Source organism: Heterodontus francisci, chromosome 22 (assembly GCF_036365525.1).
Source record: "Heterodontus francisci isolate sHetFra1 chromosome 22, sHetFra1.hap1, whole genome shotgun sequence".
Classification (NCBI taxonomy): Eukaryota; Metazoa; Chordata; class Chondrichthyes; order Heterodontiformes; family Heterodontidae; genus Heterodontus; species Heterodontus francisci.
Window position 1 is genome coordinate 37,708,681 of NC_090392.1, and position 25,146 is coordinate 37,733,826.

At 42.8% G+C, this 25,146-nt stretch overlaps 2 protein-coding genes across 2 annotated transcripts in view; both read right to left on the reverse strand.

Annotated features, from left to right (window-relative positions):
• The window catches only part of LOC137381323 (zinc finger protein 229-like), a 66,010-nt gene that overhangs the window by 10,653 nt on the left and 30,211 nt on the right, over nt 1–25,146 (reverse strand). The gene's annotated exons all lie outside the window — the stretch shown is intronic.
• Nucleotides 7,852–11,299, reverse strand: LOC137381586 (probable G-protein coupled receptor 139). Its single transcript, XM_068054281.1, has 2 exons — nt 11,230–11,299; nt 7,852–8,759 (listed from the first exon to the last, which is right to left on the reverse strand). Exons 1-2 carry the CDS (start codon nt 11,297–11,299, stop codon nt 7,852–7,854), a joined length of 978 nt encoding a protein of 325 aa, XP_067910382.1.

Here is a 25,146-nt window from a genome sequence, read left to right on the forward strand (position 1 = left end):
CGCCCTGCTGAACCATATCCCCAGCACCTTCAGATGGTCTCACCTGACGGTGAAGGGAACAAATGATCAGTCGGCCCAGTTCCCAAAGAACATGGCCTCACTCTTGCTATGGTTTACTTTGGCTCCCGAGGCCAGTTCAAATTGGTCGCAGATGCTCATTAGTCTGTGAACGGACAGCGGATCCGAGCAGAAGACGGCGACGTCGTCCATGTACAGGGAGGTTTTTACTTGAGTGCCTCCGCTGCCTGGGATTGTCACCCCTCTTATGCCTGCATCCTTCCTAATGGACTCAGCAAAAGGTTCGATACAGCAAACAAACAAGGCAGGGGAAAGAGGACAGTCCTGTCTGACTCCAGATTTGATGTGGAAACTTTCTGATTCCCACCCATTGATTGTGACTGTGCTACTGATGTTTGTGTAGAGAGTTGTCTGCACAGGATGTCCTCAAGGCCCTACGGGAAAAGGAGATGGTGGATCTGGTCGGATGGTTCCCCGAGCAGACTGCCAAAGTCATTAGGCAGAATGCCTCATCACCAGAATTTTCAAAGAAGCACCAAGACATAGTTTGGCTGGTGGTGAGAAAGGCCCTCCCTGTCAGATCCTTCCTGCAAACCCGGAGTCTCGCCCCCTGCACAAGCTGCCCTCGAGGTGGCTGCAGTGGGGAAGAGACAGTTGCCCACCTCCTTCTGAAATGTGTCGTTGCAAAGCAGGTGTGGAAAGAGATGCAGTGGTTTTTGTCGAGGTTCATCCCAAGCAACTCTAACACAGGAATCTGTGCTCTACAGGCTGTTCCCAGGGACGCACACCGAGATAAACATCAACTGCTCTCATCAATTTGATGAGAGACACTCTTTGGTCTGCCCGAAACTTGCTGGTCTTCCAGCGCAAAGAGTTGTCCACGACCGAATGTTGCAGACTGGCACATTCCAAGGTCCAGGACTACGTGCTGAGGGACGCACTAAAGCTTGGGGCAGCCGCTGCAAAGGCTCAATGGGGAAAGACCACTGTGTAAGGTCCTCCCACCAAAGTAAACTGAGGGGCTGGACCCATGGGAAGCCCCTCGGGCTGTATACACCAGATATGGGTTTGCTGTAAAATGTACACACATGGCATGTAAAATGGAATGGAAGGGTTGTGAGGCAGCTCAATCCTGTAGCGAAGAAAACTGATTTCCTTTGCACTTTTTGTAATGTCAACTTGGTGCTGTTTTGAACTGTTTTGTAATGCATTTTTTACACAGATTTTTATGAATAAAGTATATTTTTGGAAAAATAAAAGAAAATGGCACAGATTTCATTTGGATTCAAAAGCAAAAGACATGTTCAAACTGAAGATGCACGAACTTCAGCAGCCGGATAAGATGTTTCCGAGCATCCTTACAGAAATAAGGAAAAAAATTGCAGGATATCATCCATAAATCTCGGAGAAAGTATTGAATACTGGAGATCATTTGCGACCAGTGAAAGGCAGATCCAAAAGTAATTCAGGAACTACAGACCAGTGGGTTAGACGTCCATTGTGGATAATGCTGTGGAAACCCTTATTAAGGATAAGATCATGGAGGATCTGGATAGAAATATAATAAAATATAGCAAAAATGTGTTCATGAAGGGAAGACCTTGCCAATCTTGTTCATTAGTTTTCTTTGAGCTTGTGGCAAAGGAGTTTGTTAGGGATAAGGCAGTGGATGTGGAGCACTTGGAATTCTCTAGGTCTCTTATACATTTCCACTGGAAAGGATAGTACGGAAAAGAAATATAGTGGGAATCAGTGGAAATATTTCACAAGGTATTCATAATTACTTGATCGATATAGCCAAGAGGGTGAGGATACACGGATTGCCATCTGCCTGGGAGAATGTTACCGGTGCGTTCCAGAGTCATAGGGTTATTTACGGCACAGAAGGAGGCCATTCAGCCCATCAAGTCCATGCTGGCTCTCCACAGAGCTATCCATTCAGTCTCACCCCCTCGCTTGATCCCCGTAACTCTGCAAGTCTATTTCCTTTAAGTGGCCATCCAATTTCCTTTTGAAGTCATTTATTGTCTCCACTTCCACCAGCTTTATGGACAGCAAGTTCCCGGTCATTACCACCCACTGTGTAAAAAAAGTGCTTCCTCATATTCCCCCCTGCATCTCTTGCCCAAAATTTTCAATCTGTGTTCCCTAATCCTTGTATCATTAGTCAATAGGAACAGTTTTTCTTTGTCTAACTTATCTAAGCCTGTCATAATCTTGTACACTTCTATTAAATCTCCCCTCAATCTCCTTTATTCTAAGAAGAACGACCCCAGTTTTTCCAACCCAACCTTGTAACTATAATTCCTCCATCCCTGGAACCATTCTGGTAAATCTCCTTTGTACCCTCTCATCCTTCCTACAGAACTGGATGTAATATTCCAGATGGGGCCTAACCAGGGCTTTATGTAGGTTCAGCATAACTTCCCTGATTTTGTACTCATTGCTGTATTTATGAAGCTCAAGATCCCATATGCTTTACTAACCACTCTCTCACTCTGTCCTGCCACCTTCAAAGATCTATGCACATGCATCCCTAGGTCCCTTTGTTCTTGCACACTCTTTAGAACTGTGCCATTAAGGGGATAATGCCTCTCGCTATTCCTTCTGCCAAAATGCATCACCTCACACTTCTCAGAATTAAGTTCCATCTGCCACCTCTCTGTCTATTCTGCTAGCCTATCTATGTTATTTTTAATTTTTAAAAAATGTTTATTTAGAGATACAGCACTGAAACAGGCCCTTCGGCCCAACGAGTCTGTGCCGACCAAGAACCACCCATTTATACTAGCCCTACAGTAATCCCATATTCCCTACCACCTACCTACACTAGGGGCAATTTACAATGGCCAATTTACCTATCACCTGCAAGTCTTTGGCGGTGGGAGGAAACCGGAGTACCCGGCGAAAACCCACGCGGTCACAGGGAGAACTTGCAAACTCCGCACAGGCAGTACCCAGAATTGAACCCAGGTCCCTGGAGCTGTGAGGCTGCGGTGCTAACCACTGCGCCACTGTGCGTGCAAGTGGTGCATATTATGCTTACTGTTTGCCACATCTCCAAGTTTGCTGTCATTGACAAATTTTGAGATTCTACTCTGTATTCCAAGATCCAAGTCATTTATCTATAGCAAAAAAAGCAGTGGTCCCAGAAATGACTCTTGGGGAACACCACTGATTACCACCCTCCAGTCTGAAAAGCAATCATTTACCCTGACTCCATGTTTTCTGTCCTTAAGCCGATTTTTTTATCCAATAGGACACTGAACCTCCTATTCCAGAAGCTTCGATTTTGTTAACCAGGCTTTTATGTGGTACCTTATCAAACGCTCTCTTAAAATCCACATAAACAACATCCACCGCAGTCCTTTCATCAACATTCTCTGTTACTTCATCAAAAAATTCAATTGGATTAGTCAAGCATGATCTGCCTTTTACAAATCCGTGCTGGCCGTCCTTAATTAATTTGGACCTCTCCAAATGTTTATTGATTTTTTTCCCCCCCTGATTATTGTTTCTAAAACTTTACCCACCACTGTTGTTCAACTAACTGGCCTGTAGTTGCTAGGACTGTCCTTAAGCCCTTTCTTGGATAAGGCTGTCACATTTGCCTCTCTCCAATCTTCTGGCACCACCCCTGGATCCAGGGAAGATTGGAAGATTATGGCAAACTCTTCCACCATCTCCATCCCCACTTCCTTTAGCAACTTGGGATGCAAGTCAGCCTGACTAGGTAACCTATCTGCCCCTAAGCATATCCGCCTTTTTGGGACCACACCCCTCTCAATGTTTACCCTATTCATTGCTTCTACTCTCTCCGCTTCTACCGATATTTTGTTAGATTCCTTCTCGTTAGTGAACCCTGATACAAAGTACTCATTAACTATATTAGCCTTACCCTGCGCGTCTAAGCATATATGACACTTTGTCCCTAACCGGCCCCACTCCAGCTCTTACTATTTACAGTAGAAGATTTTTGAATTCCCTTTTATGTTAACTGCCATTCTATTCTCATAATCTCTCATTGTCAGTCTTATTTTCCTCTTCACCTGCCCTCTCAGCTTATTGTATATGGCCTGGTTCTCACTTGAAGAATTCACCTGACATGCATCATACACCCTCTTTTTTGTTTCATCATAACTTCTATCCCCCTCATCATCCAAGGAGCCCCTTTTGGTTCCCTTATCTTTCGCCCTCGTTGGAATGTACCTAGCATGTAGCTGAATAACTCTTCCTTAAAAATAACACATTTTTCCAATACAGCTCTTCCTGCCAGTCTTTGGTTATATTCTACCTTGGCTAGATCCCTTCTCATCGCATTAAAATTAGCCCTCTTCCAATCTGTTCTTCCTTATCTCGTTCTTTGCTTTTCTGCAATACTAGTCGAAAACTTCTGATACGATGAAAACTCTTACTCAAAAACTACCCCACAGACACTTGGTCCCCTTGGCCCAACCCATTTCCCAGCACCAGATCCAGCAATGCCACCTTTCTAGTTGGGCTGAGAACATACTGATCAAAGAAGTACTCCTGAACACATTTCAGAAATTCCTCCCCCTCTGTACCTTATACTCTCAATTTATCCCAATCGATATTTGGATATTAAAGTCTGCCAATATCACCACTCTATAGTTCTTGCACATCTCTGTCAGAGATCTGTTTTGTGCTCTTTTGTTTAATATCTTTATAAATGATCTGAAACTATGAGTCACAATTTGCAGACCAAATAAAGCTGCTGAAGGTGGTAGACTGCAAAGTTGAAGAGTGTAAGCTACCGGGGAATTTAGATACTTGAGAATTCGGCAAGCAGGCAACAGATGACCTTCAATGTAGAGAAATGCAAAGTACAAAATATGGAGAGAGGAAATCCTGTCAACTGAAATGAAAAGGAATTATTTTATATAGAAAATGAAAGACATCTAGGGTTCTGTTTGACAATAAATTGAAACTGTCACAACAATGAGTAAAGCAAACGAGCTGGTGTGATATGTTACAAAGTCAATACTGATCTAATCCTGTCACTTTATAAGTCATTGCTGCAACCGCAGTTAGATCATTTTGTATAGTTGTGGACAACAACAGAATATTGCAGCTATTGAAGGGACACTAAAGAGAGTGCCCAGAATGGTTGAGGGGATGGATGGATTAGATTGTGAGTGGTGATTATGCAAATTGAGCATGTTCTCACTGGAAAGAAGAACATTGAGAGGTGATATGTTTGCTGGTTTTATAATTTTAAAGGGACTGGATAATGTTGAGCTCGACAAGTTATTTCACCTTGTGCAGAACAGCAGGACCAAAGGAGACAGGCAGCGCTTGAAGATGGTAAATTCAAAATGATTCTACTGAAGTAATATTTCAGTGAGTGGGTGATTAACGGAGCAGACTCCTGAGGGAGACAGTGAAACAGTTAATATTGATAGATAAAATGTAAATTAGACAGATGTCACTCATAGAATACCATTTGATACAGTATGAGATTAGTTTGAAACATGAGATACGGTCAGTGCTTGGGAGCAACAGGTGACGGACCTATAGGGTGAGAAATTTGTGTGCTTTAATTTTTGGGTGTGGTGTCGTGATTCGTGACCTGTCTACCCTGGCTCTGATTCATGGCGGGAAGCTCACAAATTCGATTGTAGTGGATCCCCCACCGTACTCATATTCTTGGCGTTGCCGGCTGCTTCTTCGCTCAGGAGACCGAGCAGCGCTGTGAAGATACCATGTGGTGCAGCCAGCCTGCTTTTCTTAAAGGCACACTGTCCCTCTTAAAGGAAAGCTGCACTGGATAATACTGGTGGAATTTAAATGATGGAAAAGTGAGTAACAAGGCAGAGAAAGAGTTCCAGGGTGTTGGATGCAGTGCAGCAGGCACTGGTGTGGAGCTGGGCAAGAGAAGAGTCTCCATGGTTCTACATGGACCACCCAAAGAAGGGAATGGGGGCAGGTGGTCACAGAGGTGTCAATGTCTGGGCCCGAGGACCTGGTAGCAGTGCCACAAGAAGTCTAATGAACTCACGTGGCTGGATAAGGTCAGTGAAGTCATTTTCACATGACATCTCTACCTCTCAGGATGCTCAATGCATCACACCCTCATCGCTCACCCACGCTAACACACACCTAACAGCTAGATATTCCACCTCACCTGCACACACCTACTGATGCTGCCAGCTTCATACCTGCCTCTCTCTGCCTCCACATGTCTCCAGCTATTCAGCGATGGCAGGAACATCACACAAGCATAGTGCTGCACAATCACTGACATTCTGCCTGCTCTATTGCAAGACAAGGTGGCACACGCTATAAATGAGCAGAGTAGAACTGGTGGGGTCAAGGACGCCTGCATTTCCTAAGTCCTTCAGCGGAGATGGTTCTCAGCATCATGGGACTGGTAATGTTAGAGGTCATCACATCTGGCGTCACTGGGAACATTGAGGATGACGGTATGTTCCTGCCTTATGCTTCTGGATCTTAAAGGTATCCACTGGGATTTTCCTCACTTCATGTCTGGGTCTGTTGTAAACTAATTGATAGAGATTGATTGCAATGATTAGTCAACAACTCCATTATCATTGTAGCATGTGGCTATCAGGATGGCAGAAAGCAAATTAGGCTGAAGTTCACAGTCGATCGTGAAGGTAATATTCTCATTTAATTTGCTAAGTTTCATTTTATGATTTGGTTGTTTATTGTTTGAATGCTTTTAAAAAGGGACACTTCTGTTGGAATAACTTTATATCGTTTGATGACATTGGGAGTGTCACCCTAATTGGCCTATGATTTTTTTTTTCCTCCAGTAATTCCTCTGTTTCTATGTGCATGGGCACAGGAATGTGGCTGTGGGGTGGTGACTTGTGAGAGGAGAACAATATGTGAGGACAATATGTGTTCCCATTTCTGCGTGCATCCTACTCTTTAGATCCAAAGCGTATGCAGGGGGGATACTGAGGTTCCTTCATTAAATAGTTAAACTTGGTAACTTGGACGGAATTTAATTTCACCCGCGGGAGTGGGCTGGGAGGTGGGGTCCATTGAATCAGGGGGCAGAGTGTCTGTCACCTTCCCAACTCCCCCGATTAATTCAGGGGCGGGAAAGGTCAATGACGGCCTTCCCACCCGGAGGCCGACTGAGGCCCTTAAGTGGACAATTAATGGCCACTCAAGGCCGTCATTCTGCCACGCCTGGCATTTAAGCAGCGGCAGGGTGGCATCTGCCATGCGGGGAGGCTGCATATTAAAAGCCGGCAGCCTCCCTGTGAGCTGGTGGAGGGGTGGGGGGGATCTCCCATCTCCAAGAGCTGCCAGCCAATCAGAGGTCTGGCAACTTGGCAATTCCAGCAGCACCAGTGGGAGCGGTGGTCATTGCTGGTGCTGTAGTAGGCCTGGGATCAGGAGCAGCCATGGAGCCTCAGAGAGCAGGTAAGTAGGCCGGGCTCGTCGGGCCCTCCTGCTTGGGCAATCTGCGGCTCATGGAAAGCCTCGGTGCCAAAGGCCGCCCCTGCACCAACAACCCCCCTCCGGCCCTCAACAACCCCCTCCCCCCCCCCGCCCACTACTTCCTCACCGTGGCCTACTTGTCTCCCACATGAATGCAGAGATACTCTGGTGCCTTCGGGATGGATAGGAATGCACCAGGCCTGAGTCAGCACAGGGAAGAGAACTGGAAACTAATTGAGATCAGACTACAACACTGAATTATGCACTGATGCACTGTTCCTTAAATTCACATAGTGGGTAAGGATCTCAAAGCGAGGAGGGGAGGACATGTGTGGCATTGACAAGTGTATAGGATAGAATATAGTGTATAATTTATGTTGGATTGATCTGTTTTCTTCATTTAACTAATTTAACAATTAGACTCAGTGGATATTTTACCCCCTTTTTTAACTCCTCTCTGAATTTACTCTGGGTCCCGGTATAAATCAATGGGTTGACGCAGGAATTCAAAAGCTGAAGCATATATCCGTTTTCCTCCAGAATAAATGTTGATTCACTGAAATCAGAACCTGAGAAATAGGAGGCATTCGCAATTCTGACGTACAGGAAAGTTATAAAAAATAACAAATATAACAGGATGAAACTACCCGAGATGCTGAAGAGTAAAATGATGGATTTTTTGCGCTTCTCCATCTCCGGGTCACTCTGATTCTCTCCATTACTGCGGGCCCGGAGTCTCCTGCGGAGTCCATTGGCCGTGAGAATGTATCTGCCAGTTAGAGCATTGAACAGTAAAATCAGAATGAATGGGACACAAGGGGTTAAAATGCACTGTATCCAGTCAAATGCTGCCCATGCAGGTGACCTATAAAACATTAATTTTATGCCACAAAACCAGGGTATATTGTTAATTATGCACAAAGGTTCATATGCAAAGTAGAGGAAGGTATTTTTTAGACAGCTCAGTGTAGACACGGTTCCTATAACTCGTGCTGCCGTTTTCTCGGTGCAATATTTTATTTTCAGCTTCAGGCAACAAATGGCCATAAATCGATCAAAGGTGAAAGCGACCGTTAACCAGGCAGAACTGTCTATGGCTGCATAGATTAGAGCAAGACAGAGACTGCATACGGGTGTGATGAACAGGAAACTGTCTGGGAAATAAATACCAGCAATCCGGTTTAATATCACAGCAGTGATAATGACCAGGAGATCCGTCACTGCCATGGCCACCAGGTAGTAAGTGATACATCTGGAGAGACCGCACCTTCCTCGGGATAGGATCACAATCACTGCCAGGTTAGCTGTAATAGAGAGAGAGAGAGAGAGACTGAAAGAAAGAGGAGGGTATGCATTTTACAGGATTATGTGAAAAATGCATGCCTGACACATGATCCTAATTTGAAAGCCATCGGTTACACTATGGGCACCAGTTCCTGTGTTTAAAATAATGATCCAGTTTAAAATTAAGGCAGGAGGTAAAATAATGCAATAGAACATAATGCAAAACAAGAAGGCATCGTAAACACATGAGAACATCAAATAGACAACAAAAATGACACATCTGCAAAGAATTACAGAAAAGAGTGAAGAGGGTAAGTAACACAGCAAACAGCAATAAGTGTGGAAAGAGGATTATATTACACCAAGGATCAAAAACGATCCCATCCGATGAATTACTATAAAATTATTCACTATTTGAAAATTCGGCATGTAAACTTATTGATAAAGATCCTCAATTGGAGAGGATTGAACTATCAGCATTTAGTGAATTTGAAAAAGGATGTTGGTGATAACTCTCAGCTCTTCACCTGATCGTCACCTGGGATCTTCACTGTCGATCTGAACACAGGAACTGAGGTTTCATTTGGAGAAAGGTCCCTCCTATAATGCAGCCCGTCCTCAGAACTGAACTGCGCTCTTGGGATAAATAATCAGCTTTGTTGTATCATGAATATCAAATTTAATCTTTGTGCCACAGATGCGAGAGATAGCACCAGTTATGCGGCCTCACTCGATGTGGAGAAAAGACTGAGGACGGGACAGTTCGGGACGTTGTCAGCTGCAAGGAGCAGAAGGAAATTCCGGACGCAGCAGCAGTCAGTGCAGAACTGTCTGCAGAAGCTAATGTGGAAGAGGAGAGCTGGGGTGAACCAGTGAGAGTTTAGTTTAGTTTAGAGATACAGCACTGAAACAGGCCCTTCGGCCCACTGGGTCTGTGCCGACCATCAACCACCCATATATACTAATCCTACACTAATCCCATATTCATACCACATTCCCACCTGTCTCTATATTTCCCTACCACCTACCCAGAGAGTGACAGAGCGAGAGCAGAAACACTGCGCTGCGTGAGCTTGGGACAAATACAGATCATTCATAAAACAGCCACTGCTTACATTCATGTCAAAACCTTGATACCAAATAATGTCTCTTCAATAAATTCATTCATTTAACTCAGTGGGGAATTATTCAATAGTTCAAAATTCTCAATGAATCATTTGTGGAAATTACTCTGTCACTGTCAATGCCAGTAACACAAGAGAACCACATTTACTGCGTAATAACAGTGTGATAATTCATCCAAAGTAACAGTGTCAATCACACAATAGAACTATATTTACACAGTGATAACAGTGTGAAAATTCACCCACAGTAACAATGTCAATAACACAATAGAACTATATTTACACAGTGATAACAGTGTGAAAATTCACCCACAGTAACAGTGTCAATAACACAATAGAACTATATTTACACCCTGATAACAGTGTGATAATTCACCCACAGTAACAGTGTCAATAACACAATAGAACTATATTTACACAGCGTAATAACAGTGTGATAATTCACCCAAAGTAACAGTGTCAATAACACAATAGAACTATATTTACACAGTGATAACAGTGTGAAAATTCACCCACAGTAACAGTGTCAATAACACAATAGAACTATATTTACACAGTGATAACAGTGTGAAAATTCACCCACAGTAACAGTGTCAATAACACAATAGAACTATATTTACACAGTGATAACAGTGTCAATAACACAATAGAACTATATTTACACAGTGATAACAGTGTGATAATTCACCCACAGTGTCAATAACACAATAGAACTACATTTACAACGAGATAACAGTGTGATAATTCACTCACAGTGTCAATAGCACAATAGAACTATATTTACACCGTGGTGACAGTGTGATAATTTACCTACAGTATCAATGTCTATTACACAATAGAACTAAATTTACACCATGATATCAGTATGATAATGCACCCAGAGTAACAGTGCCAATAACACAACAGAAATACTTTTAAACTATGATATCAGTGTGATATTGACATTGTTACTGTGGGTGAATTACCACAATAGAATTACATTTACATTGTAAGATGGTAGCGATCAATGGGATAAATTATATCATAATAATGTCAAGGGATGAGAGTATACCATTTTACTTGTAATGTTAAGAAACAATGGTGGTAAAGGGCAGAAAAGACACTGTTAAAGTGGAGAAATTATAACTTTAATGAGACAAGTTATGTCAATAAAGGGAAGAAATTACTTTGTTAAGATTGGCAATTAATACTGTTGAAGTCATAAAAAGGACACTGTCAAAGAGGAAAAATTAGTTAGAAGGGAAAAATTCCCCTGGTCAAGAGGAGAAAGGATATTGGTACTGTGGACAAATGCTCCTGGTAAATGGAAACAGTGAAACAACAAACCAATGATTCCCGTAACCAATAATTAACTACAATACATTACCTGGAACCCCAATAGCAGCAAGGCTGGGATAGTAAATGCCAAACACCAGACCTTTTGGTGATCCGTGCATTTCTATTAGGAACTCTGAGTGTGTTCTGCACTACACTGAAAGATTGTCACATTTATACCCGATGTCAGGCTCCAGAGAGATAATTAGATGGTTTGATCTTTTACATTAATTACACTAATTGAAACAGAGAGATTAGTGCAGCTGCTGCCAGGCTTTAGTTTATGGTTTGATGGAATGGAATGTTTTTAAAAGGCTCTCACATGGCATTAAAGTGAAATACCCAGATACCACAGTATCATCCCAGTTACATTTCTTCATAAAAGATAATGAAATGCCTAATAGGTGGTTGCAATGGTAAAAGTGAGCATTGAAAATGAGGAATTACTGGGCTAAACCCCTCAATGCTGAGTTACATGGCCTTAACATGAGGTATATCTGACCAGAGATATTCTGGTCCTGAAGGATAATGCAGCTAAGTATCTGACATCTGACCATTATTCAGTCCACGTGATCACATATGAGGAGAGATTGAGTCGGTTAGGATTATATTCGCTGGAGTTCAGAAGAGTGAGGGGAGATCTCATAGAAACCTATAAAATTCTAACACATCTTGACAGGGTAGATGTAGGAAGGATGTTCCCGATAGTGGGGGAGTCCAGAACCAGAGGTTATAGTCTAAGGATACAGGGTAAACCTTTCAGGACTGAGATGAGGAGAAAATTACTTCACCCAGAGAGTGGTGAGCCTGTGGAATTCGCTACCACAGAAAGCAGTTGAGGCCAAAACATTGTATGTTTTCAAGAAGGAGTTAGATATAGCTCTTGGGGCGAAAGGGATCAAAGGATATGGGGGGAAAGTGGGAACAGGTTACTGAGTTGGATGATCAGCCATGATCATAATGAATGGCAGAGCAGGGTCGAAGGGCTGATTGGCCTACTCCTGCTCCTATTTTCTATGTTTCTATGTAATGTGGTTCCAAATCTCTCTCAGACTGTACATTCACATTAACAAAATTACCCAAGTTTTCAGTGTGGCAGGTCCAGTTCAGTACAGTTACATTCGGTGTGCACAGGCCCAGTTCGTCACAATTGTTTTCTATGCAAACTTGCCCAGGTTAGTGTCAGCATATTTAATGTGCACAGCGTGAACAAGTTCAGTTCAGCACAGTTACATTCAGTGTGAACATGTCCAGTTCAGCGTCATTGCTTTCAGTGTGGACAGGTCCTGTTCAGCATGTTTAAATTCAGTGTAAACTGGTCCAATTCAGCATATTCAGGAATGTGGGGAGGGCACAAAGAGGCTGCAAAGAGATATTGCCAGGTTAAGTGAATGGGCAACAAGTTGGCATATGGAGTATAATATGGGGAAGTGTGAGGTTTTTCATTTTGGTAGTAATAATAGAAAAGTTGAATATTTTTAAAGGGCATGGAACTTCTAAATGTTGATGTTCAGAGAAACCCATACAAGGAACACAGAAAGTTAGCATTCGGGTACAGCAAGCAATTGGGAAGGCAAATGGCATGTTGGCATTTATTTCAAGGGGATTGGCATACAAAAATAAGGAAGTCTTGCTCCAATTGCACAGGGCTTTGGAGTGACCACACCTGGAGTACTGTCTGCAGTTTTGGTCTCCATATTTAAGGAAGGATATCCTTGCATTGAAGGTGTTACAACGAAGGTTCACGAGATTAGTTCCTGGGATGAGAGGCTGAGTAAGTTTGCTATATATTCTCTGGAGGTTAGAAGAATGAGAGGTGATCTCATTGAAACATACAAGACTCTGAAGGGGCTTGACATGGTAGATACAGAGATGTTGTTTCCCCTGTCTAGGCAATCTAAAAGGTCAGTGGGAGGGGGGAGTGGGGGGCACAGTCTCAGGATAAGGGGTTGATCATTTAAGACTGAGAAGAGGAGAAACTTTTTCACTCAAAAGGGTTGTGAATCTTTGCAATTCTCTAGCCCAGAGGGTTGTGGATATCAATCGTTAAGTATATTTAAGGCTGTGATGCACAGATTTTTGGTCTCTCAGGGAATCAAGGGATTTGGGCAGAGGGTGATAAAGTGACGTTGAGGGAGAAGATCATATTGAATGGCACAGCAGGCTCAAGGGGCAGCACGGTCTACTCCTGATACCATTTCTTGTGTTCTTATCGTTACATTCTGTGTGTACAGTTTCAGATCAGTGCGGTTACATTCAATACGAAAAGGTTCGTTCCAGCAAGTTTGCATACAGCCCGGGACAGAATCCCTGTCCCCAGAACCATGATAGGGTTCCTCTTGTCCTCACCTACCACCACACCAGCCTTCACAATCAATGGATCTTTCTCTGCATTTTCTGCCAGATCCAGTGTGATGCCTCTACTAGACACATCTTCCCCTCCCTGCCCCTTTCAGCATTCCGAAAGGACTGTTTCCTCCACGCCACCCTAGTTTACACCTCAATCACCCCAACACAATCTCCCTTTCACAAAGCACCTTCTCAAGCAGGCGGAACAAATGCAACACGTGCCATTTTACCTCCCCCCTTCTCACCGTCCAAGACTCCAAACATCTTTCCAGGTTAAATAGTGATTTACTTGTATCTTTTTCCATCTAGTATACTGTATTCACAGTCTCTGTACACTGGGGAGAGTCAGAACTGAATACTGGTTGGAGAGCAGGATGAGCTATGGGGACTGCTGCACTAATTACCTGGTTCTCCTTGCCTGCTTGGTGGTCAACCATTTCCTCTCTACCTGCATACTCTTCAGCTGTGGGGTGACCTCATCCAGAAAAGTGCTATTCATGAAACTCACATCCTGGCGTATGCACCACAGTGACAGTAGGTCAAGCTGCTCCAGCTGATGACACTTCCTGTTCATGTGGTTGTCCTTTACACAAAAAGCATCCTAAAGTACCCACATGGAACAAGATGTACACTCCGCGGGACTGAGATGCCCTGCCATGCCTTTATTTATCAGACTATTAACTGACTCAATCGAAATAAACTGAAGTAAATACAGACTCACCAATCAGCTGCCTCCCTTATGCTGATATTACTTTCTTTTAATTGTTTTATTTTGTAGGGAACTAAATGTTTTACTTATTTGTAGTTATAAAAAAAATTGTTTAAATAGTTAAGCCATAAATGTAACACAGTATAGTTACCGGTCCTAGTTTAAATCACTGCCCAAATTTAGGTAGAAAAGAACTTAATACTCACCAATCACATACCTGCTCTCCTGGCATGTCATGCAATGATTTTATTTTTGTTGACTTGCTCCTGCAGTGCTCTTAAAGATGGTTTAAACCTGCTGTGCTGTCGGACCACCTGCTGTTCTTGCAGTGCTCTCACTTTGTCTCTCCGCTGCTCCTTTATCCTTGCTGTGTTCTCAGAACCCCCGTTGTTTTGACAGTGGTCTCTCTGTTGCCACTGCTTTAACCTCGCTGCACTCTCAGACCTGACGCTGGTCTCGCAGTGCTCTCTCTCTCTCACAGTAGCACGGAATTGTTACAGTGCAGAAGGAGGCCATTCGGCCCATCATGTCTGCAACAGCTCTCCGATTGAGCAATTCACCTTACTTTTCACATAACAGTCCAATTCCCCTTTGAATGCCTTGATTGAACCTGCCTCCACCACACTCTCAGGCAATGCAGTCTAGACCCCAGTCACTCGCCGCGTGAAAAAGTTTTTACTCATGCCGCTTTTGCTTCTTTTGCTAATTACCTTAAATCTGTGCCCTCTCGTACGCGATCCATTCACGAAAGGGAACAGTTCTTCCCTATCTGCTCTGTCCAGACCCCTCATGATTTTAAATACCACTATCAAATCACCTCTCAGCTTTCTCTTCTCCAAGGAAAATAGTCCTAACTTCTCCAATCTATCTTCATAACTGAATTTCCTCATCCCTGGAACTATTTTTGTGAATCTTTTCTGCACCCTCTCCAATGCCTTCACATCTTTCCTAAAGTACGGCACCCAGAAATAGAGGCAATACTCCAGCTGAGGACGAACTAGTGTCTTATTCAAGTTTACATAAGCTCCTTGTTCTTGTACTCTATGTCCCTATTAATAAAGCCCAGGATACTGTATGCTTTATTAACTGCTCTCTTAACCTGTCCTGCCACCTTCAATGATTTATGCACATATACCCCAAGGTTCCTCTGCTCTTGCACCTCCTTTAGAGTTGTGCCCTTTATGTTATATTGCCTCTCCATGTTCTTCCAACCAAAATGAATGACTTCACATTTCTCTGCATTGAAGTTCATTTGCCACTTGTCCGTCCATTCCACCAACTTTCTATGTCCCTTTGAAGTTCTACACTATCCTCCTCACAGATCACAATGCTTCCAAGTTTCGTATCATCCACAAATTTTGAAATTGTGCCCTGTACACGATGGCCTAGATTGTTAATATACATATCAGGAAGAGCAAGGGTCCCAACACTGACCCCTGGGGAGTTCCACTACAAACCTCAACCAGCCTGAAAAACATCTATTTACCATTATTCTCCGTTTCTTGTCACTCAGCCCATTTTGTATCCATGTTATTACTGTCCCTTTTATTCCATGAGCTATAACTTTGCTCACAAGTCTGTTGTGTGGTATTGTATCAAATGCCTTCTGGAAGTTCATGTACACCACATCAATGACATTAGCCTCATCAACCCTCTCTCTTACCTCTTCAAAAATCTCCAGCAAGTTAGTTAAACATGATTTTCTCTTAACAAATCCATGCTGCCTTTCCTTAATTAACCTACATTTGTCCATGTAACTCTTAATTTAGTTCCGAATTATTGTTTCCAGAAGTTTCCCCACAACTGAAGTTAAACTAACTGAGCTGTAGTTGCTGGGCTCATCTTTACACCCTTTTTTGAACAATGGTGTAACATTTGCAATTCTCCAGTCCTCCGGCACCACCCCTGAGTCTAAGGAAGACTGGAAAATTATGGCCAGTGCCTCTGCAATTTCTACTTCCACTTCCCTCAGTATCATTGGATGCATCTCATCTGGCCCTGGTGCTTCCTCAACTTTAAATATAGATAGCCTATCTAATGCCTCCTCTTTATTAATTTTAAATCCTTCTCGTGTATTAATTACCTCCTCTTTCACTGTGGCCTGTGTAGCCTCTTCTTCCTTGGTAAAGACAGATGCAAAGTATTCATTTAATACTTCAGCTATTCCCTCTGTCTCCATGCATAACTCCCCCTTTAGGTCCCTAATCAGCCCTAATTCACCTTCTACCACGGTTTTACTATTTGTATGCCTATAGAAGACTTTGGGATTCCCCTTAATGTTAGCTGCCAGTCTCTTTTCCTTCTCTCTCTTTGCTTCTGTTATTTGCTTTATTACTTCCACTCTGGACTTTCTATATTCAGCCTGGTTCTCCATTGTATTACCTACCTGACATCTGTCATAAGCACACTTTTTCTTCTTCATCTTCATCTCTATCTCTTTTGTCTCCCGGGGAGCTCTGGATTTGTTTGCCTACCTTTCCCCTTCAAATGTGCCCAAACTATCTCTTATTGAAACGCAGCCCATTATTCCGCTACTGCTTTTCCTGCCAACCTTTGATTCCAATTTATTCAGCCCAGATCCATTCTTACCTCATTGAATTTGGCTTTCCCCCAGTTAATTATTTTTTACCCTAGATTGCTCTATGTACTTTTCCATAACCAACCTAAACCTTATGATACAATGATCCCTGTCCCCTAAATGTTCTCCTCCTGGTATTTGATCCACTTGGCCAACTTCATTCCCAAGAACCAGGTCTAGCAGTGCCTCCCCTCTCATTGGACTGGAAAAATACTACTGTCGAAAATTTTCCTGAATGCACTCTAGGAACTCTTGCCCCTCTCTGCCCTTTACACTACTACTATCCCAGTCTACATTTGGGACAACTAAAGTCGCCCTTTGTAACTACTCTATAATCCTTGCATCTCGCTGGAATTTCCTTGTAAATTCGTTCCTCGTCATCCTTTTCACTAGTTGGTGGCCTATAAACTACACCGGGTAATGTAATTGCAACTTTTTTGTTCCTTAGCTCTAGCCAAATAGATTCTGTCCTTGACCCCTCTGGGACATCCTCTCTCTTCAGCACTGCAATGTTCGCCTTAATCAATATCACCACTCCTCTCCTTTTTCTTTTTTTTTTCTATCTTTCTTGACCACCTTATATCCAGGAATATTTAACACCCAGTCCTGCCCTTTGAACCAGGTCTCTGTTGTAGCCACAACATCATATTTCCAATGCAGCATACAGCTCTGTTCCAATCAGGTGATGAGAGGTTGAAGGGCTCCCCTCTTTTCCCTCTCTTTGTTTGACCACAAAAGGTTTATTTATTTTTTTTAATGGTTATACTTGCCATTCAGTGCATGTTTAACTGTTTATGTGCTGCAATCATAAAATGAGCCATCGGACAGGTTTCCTTGAGTTTAACAAAGGAAGAGTTCAGCTTTATTGTACTTAAACCTATCTAAGTAAAATAATAAAATACACTCCAACTTACACAAACACACACACACACACACACACACACAAATAGGTTACAGAGTGGGGAAGGATAGATTGGTCGAATTAGAGTCCGAGAAATTAAAGGGGTATACAGTCTATGGAGATTGGTGACTCCGCTGGCTTCAGGCTGAATTCGGTGGTTGTGTGACCTTCCTTTGGTGGCCCTGAGAGTTCCAGTTTGAAGATCTGGATGCTGAATCAGTGGTTCTCTGGCTTCTGATTTGAAAATGTGGATGGCTGATTCAGTGGTTCTCTGGGATGCAGCAATGTGGCTGATTTCCTTCAAAGCAGTTTCTGTCTGTCCTTTCCAGAAACTTCTCTACCCTAGCAACACCCTCAGGCTTAAGTAATTAACCACAGTGATCATCAATTGGTAAACAGACTAACACAATCAAATACAGATCAATTAAACCACTGAACACTATACTCTGCAGCAGGGAATATGCCTCAGTGCTCGTTGTCAGCAGGAGAGTTCAAAGCTTGCAAAGTTTGAGTGGTTTGTCTCCACCTGTTTAATATTCAGGTTTGCAGTAGTGGATTCAAAATCATCATTCGACCTAGCACATTTTCATAAGCTCCCTTAATGCTACCCAATGAAGCATAACCAGCTCAGATACAGCAAGTGCTTAATGCAGCAAACAGCTCCCTTGACATTACCAATCAATCATAACCAACTCAGAAAAAGCATTATCAATGCTGCAAACAGCTCCCTTAACACTCCCCAGTGAATCATAACCAACTCAGCTTAACATCACATCCAAAAGATGGCACTCCCTCAGTACTGCACTGGAATGTCAGCCTGGATTTTTATGTTCATTTCCTGGAGTGGGACTTGTGCCTGGAACCTTCTGACTAATCCCAGAATCGCCACATCAGTGGGATAGTTTTTTGACTATAATTATATTTAATATGACTATATTTGCAGTTAATAAGTTCGATTTAATTACTTTTCTGTTGTTTTCCTTGTTTCTTGGGACCAAACTCACTCCCAGTGTCCGCTGTCACTCCAGCTCCTTCCACACTGCCATCCCACTGATAGGATGTAACCAGTGGCAGAAACAGGTGACATCACAAAAGGAGCCAATCACAAGGCAGCCAGAAATGATGTCACAAAGGAGCCAGAGCTCCTCCCACTCAAGGTGTCACTGGGTCACATGATCAGGCTCATTTACAGTCTCACTGGACATGATCAGGGGTTGCACAATCAGAAGATAAGGATCTTACAGCACAGAAAGAGTCCATTACGTCCATTGGACCTGTTCCAGCTGTTTGAAAGAGCTGAGCAATTTACTCCCACTGCCCTGCCTTTTTCCCAATAACTGTAAATCAGTCCTCTTCAAGTACATGCCCAATTGCTTTTTGAAATCCCTATAAAATCTGATTCCAAAACACTTTCAGCTCCTATGTTCCAGACCTTAAATTTCTTCACACGAAGGGTCCCTCTCTATTGGTTGTGGACCTCTATTTAACAATGAACTGGATCTTTATTCTCTGCATACTGGTTATGAAGCCTGATTAAACAATTAACTGCAACTCTATTCTCATGTGTATTGATTACAAAGGCCGATTTAAAAATTAAATGTAACATTATGCCCTGTTCATTGGCCATCAAGCACAATTTCACAACTACTTTAAATTTATTTCCCTGGGTATTGGATATCGTGCCAACATTAACAATTAACTAGATCTTTGCACCTCTATGCACTCATTATCATGATTAATTTTATTAGCGAATGTATTCGCCCCATTCAATTGGACAAATAACTGTAACTTTATCCCCTGGTGTATTGTTCACTACAGCTAGTGGAACAAGTAACAACAATGTAATTTCAAAGTGTATTGTTATCAAGAACAAATTAATAATTAAATATAACTGTATTCCCCTGTGCATTGTTTATTATACTCAATTTAACAACTAATTGCAAATTTATTCACCTTTCATTGTTAGCAATCTCAATTTAACAATTAACTAATGTTATAACCTCCATATAACATTGGTGAGGGAACCAACAAGAGGGAATAACATATTTGACCTCGTCCTCACCAATCTGCTTGCCACAGATGCATCTGTCCATGACAGTATTGGTAGACGTGACCACCGCACAGTCCTTGTGGAGACAAAGTCCCATCTTCACATTGAGGATACCCTCCATCGTGTTCTGTAGCACCACCACTGTGCTAAATGAGATAGATTTCGAACGTATATAGCAACACAAAGCTGGGCATTATTGAGGCATTGTGGGCCATTAGCAGCAGCAGAACTGTACTCAACCACAATCTGTAACCTCATGACCCAGCATATCCCTACTCTACCATTACAATTAAACCAGGGGATCAACCCTGGTTCAAAGAAGAGTGCAGAAGGACATGCCAGGAGCAGCACTAGGCATACCTCAAAATGAGGTGACAACCTGGTGAAGCTACAACCCAGGACTATTTGTATGCCAAACAGCACAAGCAGCATGCGATAGCCAGAGTTGTGATCCCACAGCCAATGGGTCATATCTAAGCTCTGCAGTCCTGCCCGTCCAGTCGGAAATGATGATGGACAATTATGTAACTAACTGGAGGAGGTGACTCCACAAATATCTCTATCCTCAATGATGGGGGAGCCCAGCACATCAGTGCAAAGGATAAGGCTGAAGCACTTGCAACAATCTTCAGCCAGAAGTGCCAAGTGGATGATTCATCTCGGCCTCCTCCTGAAGTCCCCAGCATCACAGATGCTGGTCTTCAGCCAATTCAATTCACTCTGCATGATATCAAGAAACAACTGAAGCCACTGGATACTGCAAAGGCTATGGTCCTGACAACATTCTGGCAATAGTACTGAAGATCTATACTCCAAACGTTACCATGCCCCTGGCCAAGATGTTCCAGTACAGCTACAACGCTAGCATCTACCAGGTAAAGTGGAAAATTGCCCAGGTATGTCCTGTGCACAAAAAGCAGGACAAGTCCAACCTGGCCAATTACCACCCATCAGTCTACTCCCAATCATCAGTAAAGTGATGGAAGGTGTTGTCGACAGTGCTATCAAGCTGCATTTGCTTAGCAATAACCTGCTCAGAATCATCTGAGCTCCAGGACATCACTGCAAGAGTTCCTCGGGGTAGTGTCCGAGGCCCAACCATCTTCAGCTGCTTCATCAATGACTTTTCTTCAATCATAAGGTCAGAAGTGGGGATGTTCACTGATGATTGCACAATGTTCAGCACTATTCATGACTCCTTAGATACTGAAGCAGTCCGTGTCCAGATGCAGCAAGACCTGGACAATCCAGGCTTGGGCTGATAAGTGGCAAGTAATATTTGCGCCACACAGGTGCCAGACAATGACCATCTCCAACAAAAGAGAATCTAAGCATCTCCCCTTGACATTCAATGGCATTATGATCACTGAATCCCCCACTATCAACATCCTGGGGGCTACCATTGACCAGAAGCTGAACTGCAGTAGCCATAAAAATACCGTGGCTACAAGACCAGGTCAGAAGCTAGGAATCTTGCAGCGAGTGACTCACCTCCTGACTCTTCAAAGCCTGTCCACCGTCTACAAGGCACAAGTCAGGAGTGTGATGGAATACTCTCCACTTGCCTGGATGAGTGCAGCTCAAACAACATTCCAGAAGCTCGACACTATCTAGGACAAAGCAGCCCGCTTGATTGGCACCCCATTAACAAACATTCACTCCGTCCACCACTGATGCACACTGGCAGCAGTGTGTACCATCTACAAGATGCACTGCAGCAACACACCAAGGCTCCTTAGTCAGCACCTTCCAAACTTGCAACCTCTACCACCAACTAGAAAGACAAGGGAAGCAGATGCATGGAACACCACCACCTGCAAGTTCCCCTCCATGCCACACACCATCCTGACTTGGAACTATATCGCCATTCCTTCACTGTCGCTGGGTCAACTTCCTAGGCCTTCCTTTCTAACAGCACTGTGGGTGTATCTACCCCACATGGACTGCAGTGGTTCAAGAAGGCAACTCACCACCACCACCTTCTCAAGGGAAATTAGGGATGGGGAATAAATGCTGGCCTAGCCAGCGACACTCAAATCCCATGAATAAATAAAACAAAAAAAATCACACAATTAACTATATCTAGTAACTGCGCATTGGTTATCAAGACCAATTTTATAATTTTCAGTAAATGTATTCTCTTCTATATCAGTTATAAAGCTCAATTTTACTATCAAAGCTGACTTTATACCCTGTGGAATGCTAATCAAGTCCAAGGTAACAATGAATAATAACCTTTCCTTGCTGTGTATCAGTAAATGAATACAATTTAACAATTATTTGTAACATTGTAACCTGTGTATTAGGTATCTTATCCAACTTAACAATTAACTGTGTCTTAATAACCTCTTTATTGGAGCTGACATTGACACATACACGGAACATATAGCACCAGGCAGAGAGAGCAGGTTAGAGAAAGAGAGAGAGTGAAAGAAACTGGGGATGAGAGAGAGAGAGACAGAGTGCAAGAGATAGGGAGAGGTAGACAGGGAAAGGGAGAGAAGGGAAGGAAGAGAGAGACATGGAGAGAGCTCAAGAATGAGAAATCAGGACAGAGTAAGACAGATGTGTGAAATCAGGCTGGAGACGGGGCAGGGGGAGATAAATGTTTTAAAGCTGGCCAGTTTTTACACAAAGACAAGATATGTATATGGTTCTGTGTTCCTGTGTGGTGTGTTTGTCAAAGTGTGGAGACAATCTATGTGCTGTCGGAGTGTTTGATGGAAACAGTGTAGAGGGAGCTTTACTCTCTACCTAACCCATGCTGTACCTGCCCTGGGAGTGTTTGATGGGACAGTGTAGAGGGAGCTTTACTTTGTATCTAACCCAGTTTTTTTTTCTAACCTTGTGCTGTACTTGCCCTGTAAGTGTTTACAGCGACAGTGTAGAGCAGGTTTGTCTGACATTCAGCCCACAGGCCAGAGTCCGGCCCCCAAAAGGTTTCTATTCGACCAGTATTTGTAAACTGTACCCGACCTTTCCACATCCTCACCAGGGTCTGTAACTGGTAATTTCAGAGACAAGAAATTTCCCTTTGGCTTCTTCTTTCCGCCCAGACTAGCTTTAAAAAGTTACCTGACAGGTAACCAGCAACTGGGAGCATTTCAGCATCTGTCATCAGACTTTGCCTTTGATGTGGCAAGTTGAGCGGAGCTGAACATGTTAATAAACACTGCTCACATGTCAAATATGACACTTACATGGAGAGGGATTTTCATTCTGCAGTGACAACATCTGGTATCTGAGTTGGTTGTGATTCATTAGGTAGTGTCAAGGGAGCTTTAAGCTTCATTAAACACATGCTGTATCTGAGCTGATCATGTCTGGCGAACCAAGTCAATGGAATTTACAGTCTTCTGGGCTCAACATTAAATTCAGCAATTTCAGACCATGAGCTCAATTTTGATTGTTTCTTTTGAACTGTATGCTGATCTTAAACTTATCTTTCATGTTTTTTGCTTTCGGATAGAGCTGTTCATTATTCTCCCATTATCATTCTCTCCCTGGACAAATGCTTTGTCTTTTACTACAACAATTACCACTCTCCTTGCCTATTGTTCCATGACATCTTTGTCATTTAATCTCTCCTGCCCTCCACCCTATCACAGACCTTCTCTCCTGTTCTTCCTCTCCTCCCCCTTGTAATGAATACAGCCATCACATTTCTACCTTCCTCTAACCAATCGGAGTGATGGGTGGGGCCTGAGGCACCAAGTAGGCGGGGCTGAGCCCAGATCTCCCTCATTGGCTGAAACTCTGCATCATTTTGAAACCTAATTTCTCTCAAACTCCAGGAACAAACTGTCCCTTTCTGTTGTGGCAGAACAGGTTGCGAGCACGGTTAATAAAGCATCCCAGGCTTTATTAATAGAGGCATAGAGTACAAAAGCAAGAAAGTTATGTTACACTTGTATAGAACACTGGGTTGGCCTCAACTGAAGTATTGCTTCCAGTTCTGGGTGCCACAATCTAGAAAAGATGTGAAGGCATTCGTGTGCTCAGAAAAGATTCATGAGAATGGTTCCAGAGATGAGGAATTCAAGTTATGTAGATAGATTGGAAAAGTTGGGACGGTTTTCGTTGGAGTATAGAAGGTTGAGAAGAGATTTGATAGAGGTATTCAAAATCATGAGGTGTCTGGCTAGAGTAGATGGGGAAAAACTGTTCTCATTGGTGGAAGGATTGAGAACAAGAGGGCAGAAGTTTAAGGTCATTGGCAAAAGAAGCAATGGCGACATGAGGAAAAACTTTCATGCAGCAAGTAGTTAGGATCTGGAATGCACTGGCTGAGAATGTGGTAGAGGCAAGTTCAAAAATACAAACTGGGTGGTTTTATTTTAATTTAAAAAAAGTCAACAGATGAAACTCTCCGCCGAACAAGAGGGAATTGGACTGTCACCTGAAAAGGAAGAATGTGCAGGGCTACAGGGAGAAGGCAGGGGAGTGGCACTAGATAAATTGCTGCTTAGGAGAGTCAGCACAGACACGATGGGCTAAATAGCCTCATTCTGTGCTGAAACAATTCTGTGAATATCACTAGAGAAAAGGTACGAAGAAAACTATTGGGAGCAAATGCTGACAAGTCCTCTGGCCCTGATGGTTTGCATCCTAGGGCCTTAAAAGAAGTAGCTGCAGAGAAAGTGAATGCATTGTTTGTAATTGTCCAAAATTGCCTAGATTTCTGAAAGGTCCCAGTGGATTGGAAAACTGTGACTGTAACACCCTTATTCAAGAAAAGAGGGAGAGATAAATCAGGAAACTATAGGGCCATTAGCCTAACACCTTTATTGGAAAATGCTGGAGAACGTTATTAAGGAATTAGTAGCAGGATATTTAGAATATCATAATATAATCAAGCAGAGGCAACATGGTTTTATGAAAGGGAAATCATGTTTGACAAATTTATTAAAGTTGTTTGGGATGTAAATGAGCAGGGTGGATAAAGGGGAATCAATAGATGTCGTGCATTTGCACAACATAAAAGGTTACTACACAAGATGGTATTGGGAGTAATATATTAGCATGGATAGAGGATTGACAAACTAACAGGAAACAAGGGGTCGGGACAAATGGGGCATTATCAGGTTGGCAAACTGTAACTAGTGGAGTGCCACAGGGATCAGTGCTGGGACCTCAACTATTTACAATCTATATTAATTACTTGGATGAAGGGACAGACTGTATTGTAGCCAAGTTTTCGAATGATACAAAGATTGGTAGGAAGCAAGTTGTGAGGAGGACACAAAGAGATATAGATAGTTAAGTGAGTGGGAAAAAATTTGGCAGATGGAGTTTAATATGGGAAAGTGTAAGGTAGTCCACTTTGGTGGAAAGAGTAGAAAAGCAGAACATTATTTAAATGGAGAGACTGCAGAATGCTGC